The 18,645-nt window shown below is 56.8% G+C and overlaps 7 protein-coding genes across 7 annotated transcripts; 4 read left to right on the top strand and 3 right to left on the bottom strand.

Moving 5' to 3' along the window:
- Positions 1-177: 177 nt before the first annotated feature.
- Positions 178-1,977, bottom strand: PG997_012968 (cytochrome P450; the record flags this gene model as incomplete). The annotated part of the gene is made up of 5 exons (XM_066817282.1): positions 178-812; positions 881-1,022; positions 1,081-1,465; positions 1,545-1,701; positions 1,776-1,977. The coding sequence occupies 5 exons, from the start codon at positions 1,975-1,977 to the stop codon at positions 178-180; spliced, it is 1,521 nt and encodes a 506-aa protein (XP_066662974.1).
- A 443-nt stretch (positions 1,978-2,420) lies between these two features.
- PG997_012967 (cytochrome P450) lies at positions 2,421-4,196 on the top strand (the record flags this gene model as incomplete). The annotated part of the gene is made up of 4 exons (XM_066817281.1): positions 2,421-2,673; positions 2,744-3,285; positions 3,360-3,696; positions 3,772-4,196. 4 exons carry the CDS (start codon positions 2,421-2,423, stop codon positions 4,194-4,196), a joined length of 1,557 nt encoding a protein of 518 aa, XP_066662973.1.
- A 480-nt stretch (positions 4,197-4,676) lies between these two features.
- Positions 4,677-5,556, bottom strand: PG997_012966 (uncharacterized protein; the record flags this gene model as incomplete). The annotated part of the gene is made up of 2 exons (XM_066817280.1): positions 4,677-5,139; positions 5,177-5,556. 2 exons carry the CDS (start codon positions 5,554-5,556, stop codon positions 4,677-4,679), a joined length of 843 nt encoding a protein of 280 aa, XP_066662972.1.
- Positions 5,557-6,687: 1,131 nt separating this feature from the next.
- Positions 6,688-11,686, top strand: PG997_012965 (Fumagillin dodecapentaenoate synthase; the record flags this gene model as incomplete). The annotated part of the gene is made up of 8 exons (XM_066817279.1): positions 6,688-7,159; positions 7,227-7,344; positions 7,425-8,701; positions 8,794-9,908; positions 10,003-10,234; positions 10,395-10,744; positions 10,833-11,001; positions 11,067-11,686. The coding sequence occupies 8 exons, from the start codon at positions 6,688-6,690 to the stop codon at positions 11,684-11,686; spliced, it is 4,353 nt and encodes a 1,450-aa protein (XP_066662971.1).
- Positions 11,687-11,779: 93 nt separating this feature from the next.
- On the top strand, positions 11,780-14,823 carry PG997_012964 (PKS-like enzyme; the record flags this gene model as incomplete). The annotated part of the gene is made up of 5 exons (XM_066817278.1): positions 11,780-12,502; positions 12,586-12,663; positions 12,744-12,977; positions 13,037-13,155; positions 13,533-14,823. 5 exons carry the CDS (start codon positions 11,780-11,782, stop codon positions 14,821-14,823), a joined length of 2,445 nt encoding a protein of 814 aa, XP_066662970.1.
- Positions 14,824-15,735: 912 nt separating this feature from the next.
- On the top strand, positions 15,736-17,372 carry PG997_012963 (monocarboxylate transporter protein; the record flags this gene model as incomplete). Its single annotated transcript, XM_066817277.1, has 3 exons — positions 15,736-16,368; positions 16,464-16,727; positions 16,803-17,372. The coding sequence occupies 3 exons, from the start codon at positions 15,736-15,738 to the stop codon at positions 17,370-17,372; spliced, it is 1,467 nt and encodes a 488-aa protein (XP_066662969.1).
- A 644-nt stretch (positions 17,373-18,016) lies between these two features.
- PG997_012962 (uncharacterized protein) lies at positions 18,017-18,454 on the bottom strand (the record flags this gene model as incomplete). The annotated part of the gene is made up of 1 exon (XM_066817276.1): positions 18,017-18,454. The coding sequence occupies one exon, from the start codon at positions 18,452-18,454 to the stop codon at positions 18,017-18,019; it is 438 nt and encodes a 145-aa protein (XP_066662968.1).
- Between the last annotated feature and the right edge of the window lie 191 nt (positions 18,455-18,645).

The raw sequence follows: 18,645 nt of genomic DNA, 5'->3' as shown, positions 1-18,645 counted from the left end.
TCGGCTGGCATCTCTGTTCCAGCCCATCCAAGCTGATTACATGGGTACCATCAGATAATGCACCTCCCATTTGCAAATATAGGTAGAAGTTCCATCTGGAATGCCGGGCATTCAACGCGTAGTGGCTAGTAAGTGAGTGTCATTGCCAAGACTATATTGCCCTGGGTCGAAAATACTCTATTTAACGATGACTCTCACTCCATTGCTCTCCTTGTCCACCATGGGGATAAAGTAGTCTGACTTCATCTCCACCGCTTCCATACCCGTTTCGAAAAGCTCCATGTTGCAGCGCCGCAGGACGACGGCGAGGCCGATGATTATTTCCGCCCGCGCCAAGTTCATGCCGACGCACATCCGAGGACCGCGCCCAAAGGTCAGGAGGTACTTGGCCAGTGGCTCGCCGTTCAGCGCCCGCGGCTTGCGGCCCGACTCGTCGTCCAGCCAGCGCTCGGGCCGGAACTCGTGCGGCGCCTCCCAGATCTGGGCGTCGAAGTTGGAGAAGTAAATCGTCATGCTGAAGTAGGCGCCGGGCGGGATGACCCAGTCTTTGTACACGACGGGCGCGCGCGGGGACGTGCGGATGATGCGCTGCGAGAAGCCCAGAATCATACGCAACGACTCGTTAATCACGGCGCTGAGGTAGGGCAGCGACTCGAGCACGTGCAGCGGCGGCGTCTGTCGGGGGCCCGGGAACACGGTTTGGAGTTCGGCGCATACCCGATCCCTCACGGCCGGATTGTTCAGGATGTAGAAGAGGGTTTTCGTCAGCGCAGTAGACGTAGTCTCGATTCCGCCAGTCACGACAGATACCCCTATACGGAAGCGGATGAGCAACTCTCCCAGGCCCGTCACATTGCGCCATGGACATGACAAGACATACCTTCTTGCCTCAGCCGCTCCACGGTTTTTTCCTCTGCCGGTAGGTTCGAATTGATCAGCTCGTTGAAGACAGTCTTGTGGGAGACGTGTTTGTGCGCATCATTGTCTCCTGACTTGATAACTTTGACCTGGTTTTCCACCGCCTAATATCTTCCCAGTCAGAACGTATACACTTCCCATGGAGCTGTGGGCGTCACTGACCTCATGAAAGGTGAACATTTCACCCATGTGGGGGTTCGAAGCTGCCAGCCATTTCTTGGGGAGCGATTGCAAAAACGTGAAAAGCCAAGGAAAGTGGCCTGTCATGTGTACGGTGTTGGCGATGGACTTGGCGGCCGTGGTGAACGGGCCGCAGAATGTTGGGTGCTCGAGATAGTCGTCGGAACGGGCAAAGACGTAGGTGGTGATGAGGTCGAAAGTATAAGCCGTGAAGGCATTATCCATAATGACGGGCTTTCCACTGTGCTTGTACTCATTGTCTAGTCTGTCGCATAAGCGTTGGGCTCTATTGGCGATCAGATCGGCAATACCAGCAATCTTCTGCTTCGAGAAGAAGGGTGATAAAGCTGCGCGCCGAGACTTGTGGCTGTATGGAAGTTGCACTTAGTACAGGCTATGTATGCTGATAGAAAGGGTAATTAGATGAAGCAGTATGACAGTCTTACAGATGATGGTCGACCGTGTCAAATGCGGATTGTGGGATACCAAAACGGTAACTCCACTCAATTTTCTTGTTGAACTGCGAATTACCCGCGAAGACTATATCCGCCGCGTCCGGATCCGAAATGTGAACCTCCCAGGGGTTGATTCGCACGATAGGGCCTGTCATGCAATTTTCCAGTATTAGTCTTGATCGGCTCTTGTTGGTGGGATTGGATCGGGGCTTGGTAATTTACCATAATGTGCATGCCATTCCTTGAGCTTGAAGAAGAACTGTCCGCCCTTGTACACATCGTAATATGTCTCAACCCATCCGGTCAGAGCGGCCAGCTTTGGACCTGGAAACTTGGCAAGGGGACTGAAGTATAGTCGGTATAAGCACACCCCGAGGATCCATACTGGGGTGGCGGCTAGCACCACCAGGAGACCATTCTGCATGGTGATGTTGTTATAAAACATGCTGTGCAACTAATCATGCAATTCGGCTTGTCGTGGGTTGAGGGGCCAGGCGACGATGAGAGATCTGGCGGCGATATGTACTACGCTCCGGCGATAAAATCATCATTGCCCATTGCACCGGAAGACTGAAGTGAGCTCTTCGTATCATTTCTGTCCAATCACTTCAAGTATTAATTACCCCGCGTGGGGGACCGACCGACCCACCGATTGGATTGTACACCCTCCGAACTCCCAAGATTGGTTGATATGGATTCGGCGACTTTCAAATTTTCTCAGGCCCGAGTTAGACTATGCTGGCATTCGGTCACGCTTCCTTGTCGGCTCAGGGTACAAATCGGCCCGTCAGCTCCCAGAACATCAGGCCTGTCACCACCGTTTTCTCATTGCAGGCGCTGCCAGGTAGTGCAGCCAATCTCGCTACCATGGAACTCGCCCCTGACTTGCGTGAATACGTCCGCGCGCTGTCACTGCAGCAGTGGATCCTCACCGGCATCCTGCTGATTGCTCTGGACCTTGTCTGCATTGCCGTGTACCGGCTGTGCCTCAGTCCCCTTGCTCGCTTCCCGGGCCCCAAGCTGGCGGCGTTGACTTATTGGGTCGAGACCTACTACGAGCTCTTCGTCGGCGAAGGTGGACAGTTCCCTTTCGAGTACCAGAAATGGCACAAGAAATACGGTCAGTTTTCAGTAGACGCCAATTGCTCCTTCCTAAGTAGCCTGGCTAACTGAAGCAAACAAATAATTAGGCCCAATTATTCGCATCAACCCAACCGAGATACATATTGAGGATTCCTATTACTATGAGACCTTTTACGCAGCGAATAAGCCCGTCCGTAAAGTCGAGGCTCTGTCACGCCGCTTCGGCAACCCCACGGCTATCTTTAACACGTCTCCCCATGATCTACACCGCAAGCGGCGGGCGCCGCTGGCTCCCCTGTTCTCCAAGCGCAAGATTTCCAGCCGGTGCCACCTGATCCAGCGAAAGGTGGACGAGGTCTGTGAGATTATCAAGTCCGAGTACAAGGGCGCAGGGAAGGTCCTCAACTGCAAGAACATGTTTGCCTGCCTGGCCTGTGATGTCATGGTAGACTACTGCTTTGGGAGCAAGGGCGACTGCATCTACCATCCAGACTTTGCCGCGCCTCTTATCGTGGCCACGTCCAGTCTCGTAGAACCGATCCACTGGTTCACGCAGTTCCCGGTACTACAAACCATGGCATCGGTCTTGCCGGATTGGCTTACTGACAAGCTCGACCCGAATATCAAACACATCAGAAAATTGAATTCAGTAAGTGCGCAGTTTCACCTTCTTGATTTTACAGACCGTTGAGTTGGTTGCATACTAAGATGTGACTACTAAAGGAAGTGATGGAGCAATGCACAAAGACAATCAAGGCAGTGGACGCCGGCATGACCAAGGATGAAAGCGATACCATCGTGGTATCCCTGCTCCGTGCGGATCTGCCCAAGGAGGAGAAGACCCTGCTGAGACTGTTCGATGAGACTGTCAGTCTTGTCGGAGCCGGTCTCGAGGCGCCCGCGCGTGGCATGAATGTCGCTCTGTTCCACATTTTGAACAACCCACCCGCGCTTCGGACGCTCCAGAAGGAATTGCAAGAAGCCATTCCGGACCCGGACATCATGCCCCCATGGGAGGAGCTGCAGCAGCTACCTTGGTTGAACTGCTGCATCGAAGAGAGTGAGTTTCTCCCATCCCTCTCATATCCAAAGAGACATAAGCATGCAAACACCTCATACTAATTGGTACGAAAAGGTTTGCGTCTAACATACGGTACTTCGCAACGGATGCCGCGCATCCTCGACAAGGAGCCGACCATCTACAAGGAATGGGTCATCCCGGCAGGCACCATCGTCAGCATGGACAACTGGCCCGTGTCGCACGACGAGACCATCTTCCCCGACAGCTTCTCCTTCAAGCCCGAGCGCTGGCTGGGTTCCCCCAAGGCGCCCGACGGCAAGAGCCTGCAACGGTACCAGGTGGCCTTCGCGCGCGGCACCCGCGGCTGCTTGGGGACCCAGCTTGGCTACGCCGAGCTGTTCATCACCATCGCCACCCTGTTCCGCCGCTTCGACTTCGCGCCGCATGAATTCGACATCAAGGATGTCGAGTTTCACCGCGACCGGCTGGCTGTGCGGCCCCCGCTCTCCAGTAAGGGCGTACGTGTGTTGGTCAACTGAGAGTAAAAATTAAAGGTTGGAATCAAAATCCAAACCCCAGGGGGAAGGCTCAGGGTTCTTATAAGAACGACATCACACTACTGCAGGCCAAAGCTATTCTGGCCAGCGGTGGAGTAGAATATGGGAAACACTGGGGCACTTGGATCTTGTACGTGCATTCACGGGATGTTCATCCTATAGTCGTCGCTATTGTGGGACCGCTTGACGGTCTTGGCGAGGTGTTTCTTGAATAACGCCCAGGACATTATTACGTGCTACGCCAGTCCAGGTGCGGACATTCCAGATCATCAATCCTTTCAAAATCGGCCTTAGGATTATGCACATTTGCCCGCACTTCTGTCGGCTCCCTGAAAACTCTACCGCTCCGTACCCACTATGATAATTCCCATCTCACGTATCGAAGCAAAACACCATTTTCATGATCATGGGTACCATCAATAATCGTTGATCTACCCAAGCCCGCTGTTTTCATTATTATAATTATACGTGACGCAACAAAAACTCGGCCTGCAAAGCGGACAAGTCGGCAAAATCGTCGCCACTCAGCACATTGAGATGGCCCTTTCCCAGGGCGACGTGGACCTGTTTGGGCTCGGGGAAGGAGTCGAACAAGGCCCTCTGCTCTTCCGGGGGCGACATCTGGTCCAGCTCCGGAATGACCATCAGGACGGGCGTCGACTCCAGGTATCGCATGATGCCATGGGGCTGCCACGTGAGCAGTTTGTAATAGGTCTGCACGGTGGTCTGGTTTTGGTAGTTGGGGGCGCCGCGCGACTGGGCGTTGAGCATGTAGTCGAGCTCGTCGGTGGAGGCGCCCAGGCCCAGGCCGGCCGGGTTGCGGCCCTGGGCCGTCAGCACGGGGAGGAACATGGGCGGGTTGCCTGCGAGCTGGGAGGCGCGGTCGCGCATGGCGGTGGCGAGGACGCGCGCGCGTCGCCGCCAGCTCGAAATTGAGCAGCGGGCACACGGCGATGCAGCACTTGGCGCGCCGGTCGAGCGCGGCGGCGCACAGGGCCACGGTGGCGGCAAAGGACTGGCCCCAGAAGGCGATGCGGTCCGGGTCCACCACGCCCAGCGTGCGCAGGTAGCTGAGCGCGTCCGAGTAGTCCGAGGCCTGCTTGATCGGGTCGATGTCGTTGCGGGGCGCGCCCTCGCTCTCGCCCAGCGTCCGCGGGTCGTACGTTAGGGCGGTGATGCCACGTGACTGGAACTGCTCGGCCACCTCGCCGACGAACATCTCCTTGACGCAGTTGAAGCCGGGGGTGATGACGACGGCGGGGCCGCGCTGGTCGGCGCTGTAGAGCACTCCGGCGAGGACCAGTCCATCCAAGGTCTTGAAGGTGACTTTCTTTCCCGACATGATGACCAAGCTTGAGCCGTTCGGGAGTGGAGGGCAGCTGGGCTCAGACTCGGCGCAGAATCGCCAATGTTGGCTCCAATATGTTTCCTGGTCTTTGGCCTTCTTGACTGCGAATCGGCGGCTTGCCAGGCACAGGGCACTTATATTATTGGGGCTTGCCTACATGTAGCTTTTGCTGCCGGCAGTTGGTACAGACATTCATGGCTACTTCTGCATAAGCTAGCAGGGGACACAGGGGGACCGCCCGAACCTGGTCAACGTCTTTAGGCTCCCTCGAATGCTACGAGGCTGGCAGGTGAGAAGCAGCATGATAACGTCGGCGCGGTTCGTTGCATGAGTGACTAGGCAGATGTACCAAAGGCCTCCGGGCTACGGCGTATTAGTGGTAGTAATGGTACTTTCGGGATCGGACACTTTGCTCGGTGATATTTCTGCTTCTCCGCTTCTTCTAGCGCATGGAGACTTCGTAGATATTCTACCAATCATATTGCTTTAAATGCAAACCCCATAAATGATAGTACTATAAAAAGTTCACCTAAACCTTATTTAGTCGCCGAATTGAGACAATGATTGTGTATGGTATACTTTATCAACGTAATGCGACGGCGATTTGAATAACCCTACCCCATTTTACCGGCAGTCGTGATCGGTGAGGAGAGCGGGGAATCTATTACGCTGGCCTAATACGCTGGTCGCACCGATGGAGGGAGTTGCACCAGGATTGTGTCGCAAGCAGTGCCAGACGCAGCTATTGCCAGTTCAAAAAAACATACTCTTAGGAATAAGATGCTGTCTGAAATCAAGTGAATAACCCCACAAGCTAGCATTGCGCTACGGTGCTGGAACTTGAGTTATCCCTATTCACCTGTCGAGTCCCTGTAGTTGAGTTCACGAGGTTGATTTCAGCATTCGGCAGCGTAGTATGTTACGCGAGCAGCTGGGAATATGTACCGAAGGCCTTCAGCCTACGGTGCATTAATAGCAATAGTAGTTTTGACGGGCGTGACTTATATACTGGGGCAGTCGCCGGAGGTTTACGGGACGCGACTTTTTACTCTCGCAAGACGGCTTGTCTCCTTCCTTATATTGCATAACTCCGTAAACGTCCGCAGCCGTCGATTGCTCGCAAAGATGGTGGCAAACGACTCAGGAGCCATGCTGGCTCACGGCGATAGAGGAGCAACCGCCCATCTTGAACCCAAGATGAAGCTTCCCTACCGGCAGGAGCCGATTGCTGTGGTCGGCATGGCTTGCCGGCTGCCGGGCCAGAGCAACACGCCCAAAGCTCTCTGGGATTTCCTGATGCGCGGCGGCATCGCCGATACCCACGTTCCCGAGTCCCGCTTCCGCCAATTCACACATTACGATGCGTCCACGAAGCCCAAGACCATGCGGTCTCCTGGAGGCATGTTCTTGGAGAACATTGATGTGCGCAATTTCGATGCGGCGTTTTTCTCTATATCCCACACCGATGCGGTCACTATGGACCCCCAACAGCGCCAGCTGCTCGAGGTTGTCTTCGAGTGTCTGGAGAACTCCGGGATCACTTTGGAGCAGCTGGACAAAGCTGCCGTGGCTTGCTTGGTCGGCACTTACTCGGTCGGTGAGTCTTGTTCGAGAATCAGGTGTCTCTTTTTTCCTCCTCCCCGGTTGACACCTGGTCCTGCTAGATTACGACTACATGCACGCACGTGATCCCGAGGACCGCCCTCCCGGAGTCACTATCGGCATTGGACGAGCGATCCTGAGCAACAGAATAAGTCATTTTCTCAATATCAAAGGACCCAGGTAGGTCTCAGCTCCGCTTCGTGGTTCTTCACGCTAGCCGGCCGTATTCGAGGTATACTGATCTTCTTCTACCTCGTCAGCATGTCGATAGACACAGCCTGCTCGGGAAGCTTGGTCTCACTGGATGTCGCCTGCCGCTATCTCAACACCGGCGAGGTGGACGGCGCCATAGTGGCAGGTGCCAACATCTACCTAAGTCCGGAACACGTCATGGACAGCGGGACGATGAAAGGGGCCGCGTCCGTGTCCGGCAAATGCCACACTTTCGACGCCAAGGCCGACGGGTACATCAAAGCCGAGGCCGTCAACGCCGTCTACCTGAAGCGTCTCTCGGACGCGATACGCGATGGCGACCCCATTCGATCCGTCATCCGGGGAACCGCCACCAACAGCGACGGAAGGACGCCGGGTATCGCCAGTCCGAGTGCCTCGGCTCAGGCCTTGGCCATACGTGCCGCGTATGCGAACGCGGGCATCACCAACTTCAACGACACATCCTATCTGGAGTTCCACGGCACGGGCACCCAGGCCGGCGATCCCACCGAGGTCCAGGGCGTCGCTTCGGTCTTCGCGCCTGGTCGCGACCCCGACAAGCCCTTGTACATTGGATCCATCAAAAGCAACATTGGCCATTCCGAGCCCGCGGCGGGTATCTCCGGCCTCCTCAAGGCGGTCCTCTCGATTGAGAACAGTATGATTCCCGGAAATCCCACCTTTATCGACCCCAGTCCCAAAATCGATTTCGTCGGCAGCAAGGTTTCGGCGTCGCGCGTCGCGCGTCCTTGGCCGGCAGCAGCACGATGCAAGCGGGCCAGTGTCAACTCGTTCGGGTACGGTGGGAGTAACGTCCACGTGGTGATCGAAGAGACGGGCTCCTTCGTCCAGGACACACGCCACAAGTCTTCGTACATGACCGACAGCGACGATCTCTTGGGTCTGGAGGAGCAGGAAGACGCATCGTCTGCCGCCAGCCGACGGCCGTACCTGCTTTGCCTGTCCGCCAACGACGACGACGCGCTGCAGGCCAACTTCGCGCGGTTGCGGACGCACCTGATGAACCCCCAGGTCAAGGCCGGCCTTCCCGATCTCGCCTACACGCTGAACGAGCGTCGGTCCAAGCTCTATTCTCGTGGCTATATCATCACCTCGTCCACGGACCTTGATGCCGGCGCTTTCTCGCGCGGCAAAAAGAACACGCACGCGCCCAAGATAGGCTTTGTCTTCACCGGCCAGGGTGCACAGTGGTCGCAGATGGGTCACGCCCTGGTGGAAACATTCCCTGGCGCAAAGAAGATCCTCGGTTTGCTCGACGAGGCGCTCCAAAGCCTTCCTACTCCGCCAGAGTGGCGACTCCTGGGTACGTTTGTCTCCACGGTGCTTTTTTGTCGCACCCACCACATGGCGGCTGTGATGTATACTAACCGTTTTTGTGTGCTTTCTTCTACGTAGACGAGCTGACCCAAGTGCGGAGCCCGGAATACCTCCGCAGGCCGGAGTTTTCACAGCCCCTTGTGACGGCCCTCCAGATCGTCCTAGTCGACATCCTCCAACAGTGGGGGATCTCGCCCGAGTCCGTTGTAGGCCACTCTTCGGGGGAAATCGCGGCGGCCTACACCGCCGGTCTCATCACCCGAGAGCAAGCCATCGTGGCCGCGTTTTACCGAGGCTATGCTTCCCATCTCTCCGCCCCGGCGCAGGATCTTGGCATGTTGGCGGCCGGCATCTCCGCCGCCGAGTTTCCAACCTATTCCGAGGGGTTGGAGGACCAGGTCTCGATTGCCTGCTTCAACAGTCCGCAGAGCATCACCATTTCGGGTCCCGTCACCGCCCTGGAGCAGGTGAGAGCACGGCTCGCCCAAGACGCCAAATTCGGCCGCCTGTTGCAGGTGAATATGGCCTACCACTCCAAGTTCATGGACCACGTCGGCGCAGAGTACCTCGGGCTCTTGGCTCCCCGGTTCCAAAGTCACAAGCGCATCGACAAGGGCGTCCGCATGTTCTCCTCGGTAACCGGACAGCTCCTCGACAGCGACAGCGGGACTGACACGGAGTACTGGAGGGGCAACATGGTGAACCCGGTGCTCTTCGACCAAGCTGTGCAGTCGCTGCTGGCCAGCGACAACCACGTCAACTTTCTGATCGAAATCGGCCCGTCCGGGGCCCTTGCTGGACCCATCAAGCAGATCCTGGCCGCCATGGGAGACGACGTCGCCGATGTACAGTACTGCGTGGCCCTCTCCCGCGGCCGAGATGCTGTCCTCTCGACTTTCGACGTCGCTGGGAAGCTGTTCGTCGCGGGAGGCTCGGTCGATCTGCGCGCCGTGAACCAACTGGCCAGTAGCGGCCAAGAAGGCAGGCCCTCGCTCATTGTGGATCTTCCCAACTATGCATGGAATTATAGCACGCAGTATTGGTTCGAAAATGACGCGAGCAAAGACTGGCGGTATCGTTTGTTTCCTCACCACGATCTCATTGGAACCAAGATCCCCGGGACGTCATGGAACGAGCCCTCGTTCCGAAAGAAGCTCAGCCTCAACTCGTTACCGTGGCTCAAGGATCATAAGGTCAGTAGTGGTTTTTTTTTCTTTTTCTCCACCCGTGTGGTGTGGTTTACCGATGCGCGGCAAGGTCATCATCATCTAACGATTCGTGTAACAGATGGGGACAGATATCATCTTCCCAGCCGCTGGCTTTGTAGCCATGGCCGTCGAGGGTGTACGTCAAAAGACCCAAGCCATGGCCATGCTGGAAGAAAGGCCGTCGGCGAATTCTCTCACCTACCGATTGCGCAACATGACCTTCTCTAGGGCCCTTGTGCTCGAGGAGAATACCGAGCACAAGGTCATGCTGACACTCACGCCCAAGACCGGATCGGGGATACTTGGCATTCGTACAAAGTCCTCAGTCTGGTGGGAGACATCTGGCAAGAGCACAGTCGGGGCCTAATCAAGGCGGAGGCTTTCCGGGAAGAGAGTAAGCAAATGCCCTAGGCAACACCCAGCCGTCATAGAACGGGACGAAGACACTGACCAGAAATTCTGATATTACAGAGGCTTCTCCGGATATTTTGGCACCTCTCCGCTTCCCGACGGACGCGGCACTCTGGTACAAAGCTATGAACGATCAGGGCTATGGCTTCGGTCCCGCTTTCCAGAACCAGATCCAAGTCGAAGCCACCTCTGGCAAGAGGAGTAGCCGCTCGACCGTGTCCCTTGAGGAACCAGCCAGCGAGTACCGGCAGTCCTTCTACCCGCTGCACCCAGCCGTCATGGACGGTTGCTTCCAGACAAGCGGGCCTAGTCTTTGGGCTGGGAACAGGTCCGACTTGGACGCCGTCCTCATCCCTGCCCTGATTGGGAAGGTGGTCATCCACGATGTGCCCCAGAAGAGCAGCCGAGGCGTGGCGCAATCTCATGCGGTTTATCGGGGCCGGGGCCGCCGTGAAGAGGGCCAATAATTACATGTCCAATGTTTCCATCTACGACCAGGAAAGCGGCCTGCTCTTGTTGAAGCTGTCCGGCCTGGAGTACCATATCTTGGCGACATCAGACAACGTTTACAGCAAGCATGTGTACAGCCACGTCGTCTGGAAGCCGGATCTCTCCATGACTGCGAGAGTCCGACGGGGTCATGGCATCCACGATACGCTAGGAGAGAGTTTCGCGGGGTCTGCTACACCCCAAGAATGCGCAAACCAGATCATTGACATGATATCGCACAAGACCCCCAGCTGAGCGTTCTCGAACTGGTCCATATCGCCGGCGTCTCCAGCAGTCTCTGGTACGGCAACAAGCCCGACTTCGAAAGATCCACCCGGAAGGCTTGCAGGAAGTTTCGGTACGTGGCCGTCGACCCCAACGACCTGCTCGCCGCGCAGGAAACCTACCAGTCGTATTCGGAAAGTGGGGAGTTTGAGTTGCTGGATACGACCCAAGCCAGCTTTCTGCCTGACGAAGACGATGCAGAGAAGTTTGACTTGGTCGTGGTGCGAACTCCCCATCACGGCATCGGTCAAGGAAAGGCGCTGGAGAATGCGAAACGGTTCGTCAAGAACAACGGATCTGCTTTCCTCCTTCACGTTACCACAAACAAACAGGGAGAAGCAGAGCAAGCGAGCTACGCCAATGGTACTACGCCCTGCGGCACGCAATCAATATTCACCAAAATATATCCGAATGGGCTTGTTTCTCTGAGCCTCAAGATGAACACGGACGACGACGACGACGACGGGGCCAAGGAGCGGACAGGCGCAACAGGACTGGACGTCTTTAACTTCACGCAAAGCAAGGTTCCAGAAAGCATTCGTGCAGGGCTCGTCGAAGCTGGCTGGGGCGTGGAGTGAACCCGATTGGCCATTTAAAGTGATGAAATCGAGCAACATTACGCTCGTACTGGAGTTGGGAGAGCCAATCATGCCGACTTTGTCCAAGGAGCAATGCAAGGCGCTCCAGGCCCTCCTGAGCAGTGGTCGGAAGATCTTATGGGTCACAGAGGGGCTCAGATGGAGGTCACCACGCCCGACAAGGCCATGATTATCGGTCTCGCAAGAACGGTGCGTGCTGAAGACCCATCTGTCGACATCACCATCCTGGACGTGGAGAGGCATACGAATCCGGCCACGCTGCAGGCTATACTTCAGGTGATCCAAAGCATAGCGTCCAGGGAGAAGCCGAAGCTATATTCGGAGAACGAGTACGTCGAACGCGGCGGCATCATCTATATTTCGCGCCTCCTCCCGCACCACGCCGTGAACCAGGCGGAAACCCAGCTCGTCAAGGGCTTGCCCGAGACCGAGGTCGACCTCCACGAGGCCGAGACCACGATACGCCTGCAATGCGAGCGTATCGGGACCCTGGAAGAGCTGCGTTTCTGCGAGGTCGCGTCCGCGGCACTGCCCCTGGAAGCGAACCGCGTCGAAGTCGAGATCTTCGCGGCCGGTCTCAACTTCAAGGACATTGCCGTGGCCATGGGCATCGTGCCCGAGAACGAGCACCTGTTGGGCCTCGAAGGCGCCGGTGTCGTGCGTCGCGTCCACCCGTCCGTCACGAGGTTTAAGCCGGGCGACCGCGTGGTGGTGTTTGAGAAGGGGACCTTTGCCAATCGTATCATTCTCAGTACGGAGCGTACGCACCATATTCCCGACGACATGTCCTTCGAGGTAAGCAAAACAATCTGCCGCCGACGCCGTCATGATAATCATCATATCCGAGCGGATACACAAACTGACACTCACGGCTACAGGATGCCACCAGCATTCCCGGTGTCTTCTTGACTTCCTTGTACAGTCTATACAATCTCGCCAACACCCAAAAGGGACACGTAAGGACACCCCCGAGAAACGTTGAATTTTGCTTGAAAATACCAAGAGCTGACCCATTTTTCCCTCTTTTGAACCGCAGCGTGTCCTAATCCATTCCGCCTCTGGAGGGGTAGGTCAAGCGTGTATCCAGATCTGCCAGTACATCGGCGCGGAAGTGTTCGCGACGGTCGGGAACGACGACAAGAAGAAGCTGCTGATGGACACGTTCGGGATCCCCGAGAGCCACATCTTTGGGTCCCGCACGACGCAGTTTGGCGACAAGTTGATGCAGGCCACGCAAGGACACGGCGTCGACGTCATCATCAACACCGTGGTCGGGGACCTTCTGGACGAGTCGTGGCGCTGCATCGCCGAGGGGGCATCATGGTCGAGCTGGGCAAGAAGGACATGTTGGACCGCAATTTCCTGTCCATGGAACCTTTCAACCGGAACGCTTCCTACCGAGCCTTTGACTTGTCGCATCTGAGTGTGACCGATCAGGTCATTGACAGGTATGCACGCCCAGCGTTCATTTCCCCTACGCCATTCTCCCTTTAAGCCGCCACTGAGCGGAAACTTGGATCTGACGAGAAGCACTAACACGAGATGAATGTATAGACTGCACCGTCAGTTGTGGCCCTTGGTGTCCGCCGGCCACTTCAAGCCCATCAGGCCGGTTCAGACCTACTCTTTCGCCGACATTCCGGCCGCTTTCCGTTACATGCGTGGCGCGACGCATGTTGGAAAAATCATCATCACCGATGGTCCTAGCGGACGCCCCAAGGTTATGGTAAGACAGACCCCCACCCCACGCTTCTCCCTCCGTGAGAAATTGAAAGGCTTTTTTTCGATACTTATACTTACTGTACCCACCCTTTTTGATAAATAGGCTCGGCGAGCGCAGGGAAAAGCTCGGCCTTCGTGCTGACGCCTCGTATCTCCTCGTCGGCGGTCTCAAGGGGCTTTGCGGCGCCATGGCGGTCCAGATGGCGCGTCTGGGCGCCAAAAGCCTCGTGGTCCTCTCGCGCAGCGGCTGCGGCGACGCCAAGTCGCAAAACGCGATCCACAACATCGAGGCCCACGGCTGCGTCGTCCTCGAGGTCCAAGGCGACGCCGCCAAGGAGGAAGACGTGCGACGGTGCTTCGAAGCGGCCCCTGCGCCCGTGGCGGGCGTGATCCAGGGCGCCATGGTGCTGCGGGACCGCATCTTCGGCTCCATGTCGGTGGAGGAGTACCGCCAGGCCATTGCCGCCAAGCACCGCGGCACGTGGCATCTGCACCACGTGGCGCGGGAGCAGGGCTGCGACCTCGACTTCTTCACCCTGCTTTCGAGCGTCTCGGGCGTCGTGGGCCAGCGCGGCCAGGCCAACTACGCCGCCGCCAACGTGTTCCTCGACAACTTCGCGCACTACCGCCGCCGCCTGGGCCTCGCGGCCTGCGCCGTGGACCTGGGCGCCATCGAGGACATTGGCTACCTCTCGGAGCACAAGGAGATCCTGCAGGCCTTTGATCCGTCGTGGACTCCCATCAACGAGAAGCTGTTCGTCAAGATCTTCGCGCGGGCGCTCCGGCAAGACGTCAGCAGTGGTGGTCCGAGGGCGGCCGACGCCGTCGCCGACGCCCAGCTCGTCACGGCGCTGGCGGTGCCGCAGCCCCAAGACGCGCGCCTGCTCGCCGACGCGCGCTTCGCCGCGCTCGACTTCGGCTCAACGGCCGAGGGCGGTGGCGGCGGCGGCAGCGGCAGCGGTTCTGTATCGAGCGAGGCGGCCAAGGCGGTACAGGCGCTGTTCCTGCTAGTCAAGAGCGGCGCGCCGGCGTCGTCGGTGCTCAAAGCCACCATCGACGTGGCCAACCGGCAGTTTGTGGCGACGCTGCGGCTCGGCGAGCCCATGGAGGTTGGCAAGTCGCTCGTGGCCTACGGGATGGACTCGCTGGCCGCCGTGGAGTTCCGCAATTGGGCGCGCGGAGCTGAGGGTGGAGCTGACGACGCTCGAGATTACGAACGCGACGTCGCTGCATGCGCTGTGCGAGAAGATTGCGGCGAGAATACCGAGATCGTGAGGAGTTCAGTGGTTGTTAGCAAATGGGAGAGAGAAACAGCTCTCTACTGGTTCATACTGGTCGTTCATCGAGTCTCGAAGGCGCCAGTGTTCGGAATTTCCTTCTGGCGTCAGTTTTAGGTGTTACTCGGACTTGAGACAAAGAAGGCTTGTAAGGATTATGAATGACTGATTTTCTAAGGATGAAAATGGGCTCCGAGCTTAATAAAAGTATATGTGACCTCTAGTTGGTATTGGTCTCTTGCTATTTCCCTCTATTTGCAAAGTCGTGGTCCTTCCGATTACGAGGACCTGTTGCCCATTTACCAGTTATGCGCCATTTGTTACCAATTCAAGATATGAGTTGGTTGCTATCCCGGCTGAAGTAACGGAGATGATTGCTCTGTTCTAGGAGCGGTATGCGCCTTTTGTGGTAATGGCAGTCGGCGAGTTCTGATTACCCGGCAGCACCCGAAGATATGGCGGTTAGTGGAACAGTACCTCTTAAACTTCCAGGAACAGATGCATTAGGCAGATCGGAATCGGGCCTAAGTCACTGAGGCGTCTAGGGGACTTAGCGGGACTTAGCGGGGCTGGGGCAGCTGTTTACTTGTCGAAGCGCTGGAAAACGTATGGTCGGTGCTCAATCAGAAGACCTGGGTAGAATTTCATTGAACACTAGGCACAACAGTTCACATTCACCAAAGTGAATAAAGCCGTAATACTTGAGACAGTCAACATGTTAATCATAGTGTGACATCTTCAATATCATTCCATATCCGATCGGCGGTCTGCCTACGGTAATCGGAACGCGAGATTTCCCGGATGGTGGGGAGAACGACCTACAGTAGTGCTTAGGGCCCCAGCACGGGTCCCAGCACGCCCTTCCAGTCCCCCGGGTGACATTTTTAAGAGGGACCTTCAATGGAGTTTTCGGGTTACGCTGCGTGGGTAGAAAAGCGAGTACATATAAACGCCATCTCCTACAGCACCACAAGCATGAGTAAGGCCCGCGAGAGAGAGCAGCTATAAACCTCATACCTATAGTTCCCAATGGCAACAGCACGAGGCCAATCAATTCCACTGACAAGGCAGTCGGAGGGACGAGGAACTCATTCCGAACATGACCTCCAAGATCCGGCCCCAGCCGCGACGCCGGCGCTAGCTCCAATATCCCGCAAGAAGCAGGCGGCCGTGCTGTTGTCTGCCTTCACCACCATAGCTCTCACCATCGGCTACAACCAGTGCTTCGGCGTGTTCCAGCAGTTCTACCTCTCCGCCGACCAGGACGTCCTAGTGCCCTCCCCGGCCTCTGCATCGTCCCCGCCCACGGCCCTGCTCGCCTTCGTGGGCACGCTCTGCTACGGCCTGACCTGGGCGGGCGGCATCGTCGTCAACCCCGTCATCTCGCGCATCGAGCATGGCGCCTGGGAGTCCGGTACCTCGCACTCCTCCCGCCTATGGCACATCCGGGCCCTGCGCCTCCTAACGCCGAGGATGATCACCATGTCCGGGGTGTGCATGATGTCGCTCGGGTTCGCGCTGGCGTCGCTGAGTGCATCCATCTGGCACCTGCTGCTTACGCAGGGGTTGATTGTCGGGTTGGGCATGTCCCTGCTGTACTTCCCACTCTTGGCTCCGGCGCCTGAATACTTCACCAACCATCGCGCTACAGCAATGGGCTTTGTAAGTCATTCGCCCTACACCTCTAGAGCTGCATTGCATCTCACAGGATATCCCGGGCAGTTCCAGCTGACTTTATGATGCCCATTCCCTCACAGATTCTTGCCGGTGGAGGAGCTGGTGGTCTCATCCTCTCGCCCGTGATACGGGCACTGCTCAGCTCACTCGGAGGTCGCTGGACACTCAGAATCTACGCTGCCTTCAACTTGGTCGCCGGGCTGCCTGTCGCTTGGTCAGTGCCGCGCAGCCGCTTCGCGACCGGCTCTTCCTCTGAGCCACCCGAAAGGCCTAATACCCACGTCTCGCGGGCGCTGGCCTCTAGGTCTACTTTCGTCTTTTCCGCAGTGGCTGCGTTTCTCCAGGTCTGTGCCCCATATATACCTTACTTGGTCCCTTTTCGCGGTGCGATACCAGGACCCGCTCTAACCTGATGTTAGGCTGCCGGCGCACAACTACCCCTTTCTTTCATTCCCTCATACACCGTGGTTCTTGGCCAAACAGCATCAAACGGAGCGACCCTCCTCGCAGCCAGCAACGCGATCAACGCCGTATCGCGCGTCCTAACCGGCTACGCCGGCGACCGCCTGGGACGACAGAACACGCTTATCCTGACGCTCCTGCTTGCGGCGCTGAGTGTCTTCGCCTTCTGGCTCAGCAGCGTGCTGGCGGCGACATCAACTACGGCCTTCTCACTCTGGCTCGTCTTCATCGTGCTGTACAGCTGCTCCGCCGGCGGGTACTACGGCCTGTTCCCGGCCCTGATCGCCGAAGTCTTCGGGATCCGCCAGTACGCCGCCGTCAACGCATTCATCCTGTTCGTGCGTGGGCTAGGGACCATGTTTGGCAGCCCCGTCGGCGGCACGCTGCTCGGCGGGCCCGAGAAGGGGACCTCGGCGTATGCGAGTATCGCGTATTGGGACGGCGCGCTCTTGATGGGGGCCACGTTGTGCTGTGCCGGGGTGCGGTGGGCGGACAGCCAGGGCAAGGGGTGGAAGTGGATTGCCTGAGGTCTTGCGGCTTCGCAGGCTGTTCGCCGCAAGATTCATATGTGGCATGTCTTACGGTGCATGCCAGTTCAACAAGCCCAACAATTGCTCGGTATAGTATGTTATGAATATATACATCGTGATACATTTTCAATGGCTAGTACTGGCTAATTCACAGTGTTAATACACTCAGTACAGGAATATTCAAGAAACGGGTGTGGCACTACTTATCAAGGCTTAACCCCCTAACCTAGAGAGGTAGCTACACATCTGTGGCTGGTACCTCCCCCTCCCAAACCCAACCCCAAAATCTACCGCACGATACGTGAGCTAGAGGACGTTAGAGCGTTGGGTAGCTCAACGACAGCTAGGCGCGAACTAGTGCTAGTGGACGTAGGTCGTGCATTAGCTACGACTAACTCCTGACGGCGTATTGAACCCACTATCACAAACGAAAGGTCAAGTGTCACAGATTGGTTCTTGCCCAGAATGTTAGGACTTGTTGTATTATTATTTCTGAGCCGTACCGAGCCAAATCACACCACCGTACTGCTAGTTTATGTCGTCATAATCATCATCGTACAAAACATATCGTAAATATCGACGTCATCCCCAGAAACTCCCGTGTAGTAACCAGGCTTGCCAGCCAACAAAAGTCAGGTGATTTAGATGCCGTACTTGTTGAAGTTACTTTTCTCTTGCTGCTGACCGCCCGCCTGTCCGCCGGGGCGCTCGCCGCCGGTGATACCACCAACGGTGTTGCCGACGGTGTCCGTCACGCCGCCGACGGTCTTGCCGACGCCGTCTGTCGTCTGTCCGACGGCGTTGCCGAGACCGGCTGTGGTTTGGTTGAGGCCGCTGCCGAGACCTTGGGTCGTGCTGTGAGAGGAAAGGAACGTTAGCACCTTGCTCGTATAAAGGGTTGCATCAAATTCATGGCTTGTAGCATCAGGGATGCGCATAAGAGGAATGCTTACCTGCCCACGGCGCTGCCGACACCTCCGAGGAGACCGCCCTGGCCCTTGGCCTTCTCCGCCGGTCAGGACGTTATCGAGACCACCAACGACACCGCCGAGGAGACCGCCGCCTTGGTTGCCAGACATGTTGATGGGTGTTTGTTTGGTGAAGTAGGTTGTATGTGGTTGTAAAACGGGTCGTAGTTGGACTTGTTTATCTTCTGATGAGTTGAATGAGTTTGTTGTTGTAGCAATGCAACCCTTGGGTGTGTTATATATCCAGTACCCGTTGCCCGTCTTGTAAGTGACATATGCTAGCTATCTAGTGTGGCAGTACG

This window comes from Apiospora hydei (genome assembly GCF_038363865.1).
Source record: "Apiospora hydei strain CBS 114990 chromosome Unknown utg000009l_segment0_segment0, whole genome shotgun sequence".
NCBI classification, from domain to species: Eukaryota; Fungi; Ascomycota; class Sordariomycetes; order Amphisphaeriales; family Apiosporaceae; genus Apiospora; species Apiospora hydei.
The sequence above is the reverse complement of the archived record's forward strand: the minus strand, read 5'-3'. Positions and strand labels throughout refer to the sequence as shown.